At 31.6% G+C, this 11,048-nt stretch overlaps 1 protein-coding gene across 1 annotated transcript; it reads left to right on the plus strand.

Annotated features, from left to right (window-relative positions):
• The first annotated feature begins 1,114 nt into the window (after positions 1-1,114).
• On the plus strand, positions 1,115-6,172 carry LOC137816673 (polyadenylate-binding protein-interacting protein 7-like). The gene is made up of 6 exons (XM_068619922.1): positions 1,115-1,606; positions 2,380-3,256; positions 3,812-4,256; positions 4,338-4,408; positions 4,908-5,032; positions 5,457-6,172. The coding sequence occupies exons 2-6, from the start codon at positions 2,468-2,470 to the stop codon at positions 5,755-5,757; spliced, it is 1,731 nt and encodes a 576-aa protein (XP_068476023.1). The 5' UTR covers positions 1,115-1,606; positions 2,380-2,467; the 3' UTR covers positions 5,758-6,172.
• Positions 6,173-11,048: the final 4,876 nt, after the last annotated feature.

Genomic DNA, 11,048 nt, shown 5'->3' on the forward strand with positions numbered 1-11,048 from the left:
AATTAGTTTTACTATTCTTGCTTAAGCATAATGATCTTTGTGATATTAGTCGGCATAACAACCAGTATTGAATGATAGGCTCGGTCGTCCAGCCCTACCAGTATACTAAATATATAATTATATGTATGAACAAATGGTGCATATTAGTATTAAAACCAATTCAATTCCAACTATCATATATCATATATGAATTTTACTATCAATGTACTTGGTTGCTAATCAACCCAATCCCTGTAAACTTGTGTTTAATTTGTGTATAATAATGTTATATTTACTTTTATGTAAGTTTTAATTAAGGAGTTAGTTAACTATCCAAGTATTTACTAGTCCTTGATAATACAACTACCCATTTACTAAAAACAACAATTCTTAATCGAACAAAAATATTCTAGTCTCCATTATAATTTTTAAGGTAGACCTGAATCTATAAAAGAATGCACAATTATTTTAAAAATTTAAAGAAAACACAAAATAAGTATTTTAGAACGATGTAAAATGATATTTAAATAGTTAAGTTTCTTTTTATTTATAATTCTTGTAAGTTAAATTAGGATACATATTTATTTTATGCAGAGTTATTATCATTCTTGAATAATGCTTTTGTACAATACAAATTCTAACAATTTTCTTGTTAAAAAGTTTATGTTAGAAACATCTAAATACAAGAAGATAATTTATTTGCACATTTGTTTATTAAATCTCTTGTAGTTTTTTTTTTTTATATTTCCCAATTATACCCTTACTAGAAAATATTTTACAAAAAGTAAGAAATTTATTATATTCCTTTTATTTGTATATAAAAGTCTAAGAAAAAAGAAAGTTTATATAATGAAATGTGATTAAATACGAATATAACATTATCTACATTGTGGATAATAATGTACTAGTATTTATAAAAATAACATACATTCCTTTATAAGATACTAATAAATGTCATGTATTAAACCTTTTATTTTAGCAATTCTTTAAACAAGACTATTGATTACTACTATATTTTATTATCATGTTCTAATAATACACGTTAGATTAAGCTTTTAACTTTTAGCAATTCTATAAACAATAGTATTGATTGGCATAATTTTCTTATAAGAGTGATGAATTTATTTAATAAAATATTTAATGCACTGAAATAAGAGAGAAGAGGGTTGCGCCACCCTTTTTCCTTCCCAAATCCCGATCATGGATTCTAATTAATTATAAAAAAATTAGTATATAAACAGTGAAGAGTTAAGAGGATGTGAGAGAGAAGAGAGAGAGAGAGAGGGGTCAAATCGAGCGGCGAAAGGTTGGGTTTCTTCATTAGTATTTTTGTGGTGGTGGTGCTGGTATTAGCCAAGCCTAAGAGGGTTTCAACACAAAAAAGAACTGAACAAGAGAGAGAAAGTGAAGAGAGAAAGAAGAGAAAAAAGAAAGAAAGAAAGAAAGAACAGAAGGGAAAAATAAGAAAAACTGATAAGTGAGATAACAATATTAGAGAGAGATAGTTAGAAGCTCCAATTCCCAGAAAGAAAAATTTAAACTTTGCTTCACTTTCATTTCTTCCTCTCTTGCCCCTCTGATCTCATGCAATCTCCGCTAATGGATCCCTTTGATTTGATTCGCAAAGGTATAATTTTTATCTCAGGCTTACCTTAAATTTCAGATCTTTCACTTACCCATCTCTTTAAATTGTGTGTTTTATCGGTAATTACCTGCTTTTGTTATGTTTGATTAATTGGACTTATTGGGGTTTTTTGTTTTGGTTTATCTTTTGATTATTATGGTGTTGAATTGCTTGAGATCTCCTAAAGGTTTTGGCTTTCATAATGGAAGGTTGTGTTATTGTTGTGCTCGTGCTTTGACTTTTTTTTTGCCTTCAACTGGTTTTAATCTGTCGCGGTTTTCTTTTTTGTTTGTTGTTCCTGTGATAAGGTTTGAGATTTTTGGAAGTTTTATTGGGTTTTACTAATTGAATAATTCTTTCAATTGTTTACTTAATCTTATTCACTGTTAATTATTTGCTCCAGAACAAAAATTAGGGTTTTTACTTTTATCCAGCTGTTTCTTACTTGGTGTGAGATTGCTAGGTGTTCATCAATGCATTTTTGGTAAGCAATATGATTAGCTAAAAGTTGTGTTTGTAATTCATACTAGTCATTCTGTTGTTCAATTGGGCTTGTGTGATTCACTTTCAAGTTTCAGTTTTGTAAATGGTCATTCTATTGTTGATTGCAGTGATAATCAACTTATTTAACTGGAATTCATTATTGAGTTGCTCATTATGCATCATGTGATATTGGTACTGTGGAATCACTTGTCTAGTACATGATGCATGACAATTGTTTTTTGACAGTCTGGTTGATGAACTTTGTAGATGACCTAGTTGAATTATTTTTGCAGGGTTTGGTTGAAGCCTTCTGGAATATTTCTGTTACAGTTTTTAAGGTCCATCTATGTTTTAGTCATTTTTATCACATTCTTGTCAATAATGAGCTTATCCAAGAAAGTATCCCAAACAGACGCTAAATTGAGCACCCCAAACAAAGCAACCTATTTGAATCCAAATGCAGCAGAGTTTGTTCCTTTTTCCTTGAGATCATCTCCATCTGGAAGCGCTAGCTCAGTGGATGCAACAGCGAGGTTTACTACTGCCGCTGGATCTCTTGGTAAAGCAGTTCTAGATCGTTCAGAATCATCCATTTCGAACAATTCTGATGATGAGGCTCACCAATACTGGCGTTGTCAGCTTCCTGATGATATCACTCCTGACTTCAAGGTCATGGGAGAAGATGAATCCCAAGGTGTTAACAACCTCTCTTTAGAAGGCTTATCTATAAATAATGATAATGAATCCTCAATGTTTCCTTCTTCTAAGGGAAGTAGATATAAGTTAAATGAGCTGCAGGAATTGTCTCAACAGCACCTTAATGGCAATACTTTTGCTGATAAATTAAGGTTTTCCAATTCAACCTACAGGGAGGAATCATCTTCACCAAGCATTTTGAACACATCAGCAAAGCCTTGGGATAGGCAAAATGGGAACACGGATTTGCATGTTAGCAATGGTCAAGAGGCACTTGTTTATGATGACAACTCTGGACATGGATTCTTAAATGATGTTTTTGCTGGGAATTCCCTTGTGAATGATACTGATTTGAACCCTTTGGAATTTTTAGCTTCTCTTTTTCCTGGGTTTGCTTCAGAAAGCCTCGCTGAAGTTTTCTTTGCCAATGGATGTGATTTACATCTGACCATTGAGATGCTCACTCAGTTAGAGGTTGGTTCTTCATGTGATAGCTGATTTATGGTTAAATTATGGCTCATTATAAAGCCTCTTTTCATATTACTACTGGTAAAAGTGCATGCATATATGTGTTATAACTGTATCCTAAACATGATTTGGTACTATACTATATTAAATCTGAAGGGATGGAAGCTAAAGATATAGAGAAATATGTGTGCCTTGTTTTGGCAGGGAAGAGCTGGTGTTCCATTAAGTTGTGTGGCAACTCTAAGGCAATCCATCTCCCAGTTTCTAGTCAATATTTCCCTATTTTTATAGCTTATGCTTCATGTGAACAAGTGACAATTAAAATTTTATTTCTAAGTTTTTTTGAAATATATATATTGTTGGGGTGTGTGTGTGTGTGTGTATATATATATATATATTTATATTGTTGGTATATGATATAGTTATACAACTATCTCTTGGTATTTTTTATTTTGTGGTTGTCATTGTCATCTCTCATGAATAGTTTATTTCTCTGACATTCTTCGTAACCTAGGATTTTACATTGATTAGATTTACTAAACATCCCCTCCAATTTTGTAGATTCAAGTTGATGGTAGTAGCTTCAATCAGAATCTGAGTCCTAAGACTCTGTCAGCTCCCAATCTGAGTGCAATGGAATTTCCAGCTCTTACTCCATCAAATGGCCAGAGTACTGCAAAATATGCCGCAGATAGTGTTCAAAATGGCAATCCTTACTTATCATCTGATAAAGACATGCTAATGTTCAAAACTAGCTCTTCTATTCCATCTAGAGGGGCTGTTGACTTTGCTTCAACTGTCAGGAAATTGGCTTCTCAGGATTCTGGTATGTGGAAGTATGATAAAAATGGTTCTGGTGATGCTTCCACTGGCTCTAGTAGAAGTTTAAATGTTCTTGCTAGTGCCTACAATGGTGGACAGGGGAGATCCAACCTTGGGGATAGATTACAGAACTATAGTTCTGCTCGGGCAGCTCCTGTTTGGCTTGAAACCGGTGACGCAGTTGGTAAATATTTATGTTTATATGCTTCAACTGTGAGACGACTTCTTTCTATACCATGTTTCCTTTAACAATTTTGAATGGCAGCAAATATGTATTCTGATCTGCGGGAGGAGGCTCGTGATCATGCACGCTTGCGTAATGCTTATTTTGAGCAGGTGGGTCTTTGTTTCATATGGTGATGGAGGAGTTAATGGGAATATGAATGAGAGTACAATATAATGATTTGGCTACAACCTACCTACTTCTTGGCTGGCTTGTATCCATATGCTTTACCACACTTCAAGTCTTCCATATTCTTTTTAGTAGTTAGTCCATAATTTATGTTATTTCCTTTGTTTTTTAGTATAACTTTGGACAATGAAGTTGGATATGGGTAGTAGTTTGGGTAAATTTAACAGTGGAGCTGTTAGGATGATACCAAATTGAGTATGCACCAATAAAGGAACATTTGCTGTGTAACTGGCAAAATCTTTCCAGAACATATAATTTTTTTCTTATTTGTTTTATTGTCATGAAATTTGTCCGGCTAACATTTTGGCAAGTCAAGTTTCAACAATTGCAATCTATCCCACTAGCTCGGGAAGAGGTGTAACATGAATCCACCCATCTTAATTTTTGTATATTGAGTTTAATTCTTCAAAATATAAAAAACAGGCACGACAAGCCTACCTTGTTGGCAACAAGGCCCTTGCAAAGGAGCTTAGTGTTAAAGGGCAACTGCACAACATGCATATGAAAGCCGCACATGGAAAAGCTCAAGAATCTATTTACCGTCAGAGGTTTGTTTTCCAATTCTATCATTCTTTCCATCCATGCAACAATCGCTTAAAAAACAGAATCTGTATGGTAGTCACAGTAACACACAGAGAGACATTGTTGGGACTATGGCCATTGAAAAGAATGATGGTCTCATTGGTTATTATGAGAAGTATGAAAAAATTTGAGTGGTTTAACATAAGTGATCTCCAGTTGTTATTCAATCCAATTGCTTGCAGAGAAAAAAATGTACAAGTGAGGTTCAAATGAGAGTACTACTATTTCTATGAAAAAATCTACTTTCTAAACTGCTGCAGCCTTTCCTTCTCAAACACTCACCAATAGAGGCTGCCAAACAGTTGAATGCTTCCTAAAGTAGAGAGAAATAAAAATCTAGGTGCTGCATTCTGCTGGAAAATTGTGATGTAGTGAACATTGATTTTTCAGGAATCCTGTTGCTCCAGAGATGCAAGTTAATGGGAGGGGGCACCAGAGAATGATAGATTTACATGGTCTGCATGTAAGTGAAGCCATTCACGTGCTGAAACACGAACTGAGTGTGCTTAGAAGCACGGCCAGAGCTGCCGAGCAGCGTCTTCAGGTTTACATCTGTGTTGGCACTGGCCACCACACCCGGGGCTCGCGCACTCCGGCAAGACTTCCGATAGCCGTACAGCGATATCTACTCGAAGAAGGCCTTGATTTCACCGAACCGCAGCCGGGCCTGATTCGTGTAGTGTTGTACTGAACCAGGGAGGTATACAAGTTTCTGACAGTAAAAATCCACCATGAACACATAGACATTGTAGTCATTCTTGTATCTGTCTGTAAATGGGAAGAAGTAATGGCAATGGCCAAGCCAAAAAAGGAAAAAAAAAGGGTTGAGTTGAAGGGTTGAAAAAATGGAGAAAAAAGTTAGAGAAGTAAAGAGAAGGGTTGTAGAAGAATTGTACCATTCAAGGTTTGGGTGAGGCATCTGATCACATTAGTCAGTCAGCTGCAGGGACTATTTCAGCATTACCTTTTGTTAATTTTGTATCCTATTTTTCATTTCTTTTTTAAATTCCTTTTTTATTCAGATGTAACTGATAGAACTCAATTACATGATAGAACAATTCACTCTGTCAATTAGATTCAATGCCAATTTATCTTGATGCTCACAATGCTGACAACATTTGGAGAAGATATGGTAATGTCATACAAAATGATATACAAAAATGGGTGTTATATATTGTAAAACTTCCATTCATGCAAAACCACAGAAAGTTATGTTTGTACTACATTTCTTAATAAAATACAAATCCAAGATATTTATTTATTTTTGTGGTGCAGAACAGAGCTTGAGACAATATCCAATACAACCATACACTTGATTTCAGTCCAAAGCAGAAAGCCAGAATTGTCTAAACACTTTTGAGAAAAAGAAAAGAAATATCTACCAAAATGAAAAATGAAAAATGACTACAAAATAGATGAATTATAGTAATCCGAGTCTATAGAATGTTGCAGTGTTCTCCAGCAAAAACAACATCTATATATGCAAATAAATGAAATTGTGCCTCAGATTATCTCTTTTGTCACGGGGCTTTTGGCTCTGGAACTTGTTGACATAAAAACTTACTTTTCATGCAATTATTCTCACTCAGTGACCTACTTTTCTTCATTTTCATCTATCAAATGTCACTTTTCACGTTTCTTCCATATCTGTTGCTTCATACCCCATGTTCTTTGAAATCTGTCTTTCTTTGGAATTATTGCAAGAGAATATATACTATTTATTTACAGATTAAAATAATTTTATAGTACTATTTAATGTTAAATGAATATATGTAGTAAATTTATTAATTTTATAACATTACTTAATAAAGGGACATGAAGTAAAATCGATCCATATGAAATTCCCAATTTATTCAAAATATAGATAATTACAAAACATGGGCCATAATGAGCTTATCATTTTATTGCATTCTAGAGTGTATTGATAAATAATGCTTAAACAACTAATGGCAGTGCAATTACCTAAAGTAAGTTATTAGAAAGAAAAATAAAATTGAATGCTGCATGTTTATAAAAAAAATGCATTGGACTTATAAATATTTTTTTAATATATTAAAGTGTTACAATTGGTTTCTAATACTTTCCTTAGATGTGACTTGTAACCTTCAGGTAGGGCTTGTACTTTAAGTTTGAGTACATGTTTTAATAGGATGCAAAGAAATAGGTGAAAATATTGTGAATGAGAATAGGAAAGAGAAAAATAGAATGAATTTTGGGAGTATCATTTAAAAGAAAAAAATGAAAAGATAAATGAGAAAAAAAATCAAGAACTTGTTAATAAAGAAAATGATTACAAACAATTTCTTCAAGTCAGTATTTATTTTTTTGTGAAATTAAACAAATAATTAAAAATATATAAGATCATGTCAAATGATAGTGGTGTAAAGGGAGACTGTTTTAAGGTAAAACTAGAGAGAATGAAGAGGATGATTTTATTTAATTAGCTATTAAATAGCCTTACAATAACTAGAAATACCAAAACATGCAAAAAAAAGTGCAAAGTTGCAACCGACTAGAGCAAAGGAAGAGGTCATCCCTTAATATTACAATTATTAACTAACTATATAAAATAAAATAACAAATATCTTTAACATCTTTCCTTAGACTAATGTTTCTAGCAATAAGTTTACTTCAGCTTCACAAAAACATCAAGTTTTAAAGGCTTTGTCATCACATCTGACATTGATTCACTGCAACACTCACGAACAAATTGCAGATGTGATGACAAAACCTTTAAACCTTTATGTTTTTGTGAAGTTGTGCAACCTGCTAGGAGTATGTTCATCACCAAAAGTAAACGGATTGCTAGAAACATTCAGTTTAAGGGAGGATGTTAAAGATATTTGTTATTCTGTTTTATATAGTTAGTTAATAATCCTAATATTAAAGTATGACCTATTCCTTAGCTTTAGTCTATTGCTATAGCTCATGTACATAGACTTCAAGTACTAATATGAGAGATTCCATTTAATTGAAATCTCACATAACCTTTTCCCTTCACAATCATTCCTTTTTGCCAGACATGTGACTGTCTGTCTGAGTCCAAGAACCATGCATCTTCCCTTCTGCGCTTGTGTGTCCTCTAGTCGTGCCATCAAAATTTGTTGTATTCTCCTTGCTTGGACATTCATATTGAAAATGTCCAAGTTTATGACAATGGTAACACTTCACAATGGATTTGTCAAAACTTAACATCTACTTTGTAGTTGGTCAATAGATGTATCAACGTCATTTGACTCCTCCATAGAGGAAAACATAGTTGAATTGTGGAGTCATTGATTGCAATATCTTCTCAATAATAGTAACATCTGACATAGTTTCACCATGAATCCGCATCTTGTTAGCTATGGTGTGGATTCGAGCAAAATATTCATTCATTGATTCTCCAACTTTCAATTGAAGAATTTCAAAATCCGTCTTTGGATGCTTTTGCTTCATTGAGTCCCAGATGTCCTTAGCAGTATCTTTCTTTAATATAGTCTCCATGAAGAAGATGATTTTATTGAATGAAAAGGTTAACTATTAAATAGCCTTACAACAACTAGAAATATGAAAACGTGCACAAAAAGTACAACGTATGCGTCTTTATTTTAATTACATAGAAATTGCGCTTATCTTTCTCAAGATAGAAATTAAAATCATTTAATTTCTCAACAAGTTTTCTTCCCAGAATAAAAATAGAATAAAATGAATTTATTTGGAAGTTAAAATTAGTTTACGAACAAATTAAAAGAATAAAACTTATGAAAATTTATTTGAGAGTTTTAAAAAGGATTTCAAACATCTATACAAATTTAAAATTGATCTTTTGTAAGAACGTATGTTTATATTATAAATATAAAGTTTTGTCTTAGTTTCTCATTCTTTTACACATTAGTATTAAATCATTAAAAAAAATTATTAAATAAAAATCAATTTTAAAAATAAAAAATAATTAATTGTTATATTAACTAAATTAATACTACTATAGAAACTAAAAACATTATTAATATCTAAATTAGTTTCTATTGATACCAGTAATTTTTTTTAGTTTCTACAATTTTAATCTAATTAATATAACAACTAATTATCTTTTGTGTTCAAAATTAATTTTTATTTATTGAGTTTTTAAGTAATGAATGCAAAGTCCAGTCTAATCTAAATTTTTTTTCAAAAATTCAAATTCAAAAAATATATTATAAAATATATTATAACCTATATTTCCCACTTCTATTTAAAAATTAAAGAGAATATTTTGATAATTTTGCAGTGGTCCAAAGGTGTATGACCCAATTAAAACTAAATTTTTATTTTTCATTTTATTATAATATAAAAATAAATATTAAAAATTAATAATAAATATATAGATATATTAAAATATAATTTTTATATATAATTTATTAATTTTAATAAAAAAATAGATCTAATATTTTTTTTCTATATTTAGGTTAATATTCAATATATTATAGTGGTTTTTAAAAACAAAATCAATTTGGTTTCAATTTTTTTAAAAAAAGTCTTTATGTTAATTAAAGATTATGTGGTATAAAACGTGACATACAACCTGGCATTGTCCATAGGTGGAGTCGATGATGTAATCGATCACCCATTCTTCTGGAACTGAAAAACTTTCTCATTTCTTTGGCATTCCTCCTGTAGCTACTCCCTTCTTCATCCACAACTGCAAATCTCAATGTCTTAGCCACAGGACTCATCTTCCTTGCTCCTTGCCACCTAATTGCTACCTTTTTTTCTTCCACCATCTTTAAAAACAGAGTTTGATCTAAATTTGTAATTTGGGTGCTTGGTCAAGGTTGGGTGAGATTTGGGTCCCAAGATTTCATAAATTTGTAATTTAAATTTGGAACAATGAAAATGGAAAAAACTGCCCGAACAATCAATTCAAAGATTAACCATTAATGTTGTTAATGAAAATTTAATAAAAAAAACCAAAATCAAATTGATAAAAAAATATTAACTTTAAATATAAGAACGAAAAAGATAATTAAATAAAAATAATTATATATAATTATACTCTTTTCACCCATCTCTTCACAACTACGAGGAAAGTTTTAACGGATAAATTGTTTTTCGCGCTTTTAAATATTATGCTCTTCATTTTTCAAATATTTTCATTTACCCATTTCCATGAAGAAAAAGAAAAGTTATATATTTTTCAGTTTGACTTTTCTTCAATTAAAATTTCAAGTATATGCCCTCTCATAGTTTCTCTCTCTAAATCAAATTGGGAGGTATTTTTCCCCCGTGAAATATGGGATGAAATGGCTTGTACTTAATAAAACCACTATAAATTTTACAACGAGACACTATAGCTTATCAAATTTGTTATGTGATTTGGGTACTTCTATATGCTTTTGCAGAACTGTTGCATTAGATAGCTATCTGAATTGAATAGTTTTTGTTAAAACCCTTCTCAACTTGAAGCTTATATATTTATCATATTTAACTTGGAAATGCAAAGGCCAGGAGCGAGTGTCTACTAATTGTGTAGAAGAAGGAACTCGTGAAGTATAAAATGATAATTTGAGGTTCAACTTTCTCTCTAATTAGACCACTCTAATTATATATGTTTAGAACATTTAGATTGTGCTGAGAAATTTTCAAATTTGAATTAGTTTTTAACATATTTCGTTTAGATAAGTCAATTTATTTTTATTCAATTTTAAAATCTTAGTTGGATAATTAATAAGATTCCATTTCTTTGATTTAAATCAACAATAACCAATGGATTTCACAAGCAGCATTGGTGGGAAGAAGATGTGTTAGAACTTTTTGCCTCAGCACAAGTAAAGGTGTGGTCTTGGATTGCTGCAAAGTTCCGCGAAGTTTATTTTTCCTATCCCTGTTGGGTTCTGGATCCTTTGGCTTGTATACGGCTGATTCGGTAAAGTTAGTTAGCGCTTGGTTTGGTTGGTCTTTTGACCGGTGGTTTTGGGTGTCGAGTTAGGAGTTAATTTGTATGTGTGTTTGTAAAAGGGTTGG

This window comes from Phaseolus vulgaris, chromosome 1 (genome assembly GCF_000499845.2).
Source record: "Phaseolus vulgaris cultivar G19833 chromosome 1, P. vulgaris v2.0, whole genome shotgun sequence".
NCBI lineage: Eukaryota > Viridiplantae > Streptophyta > Magnoliopsida > Fabales > Fabaceae > Phaseolus > Phaseolus vulgaris.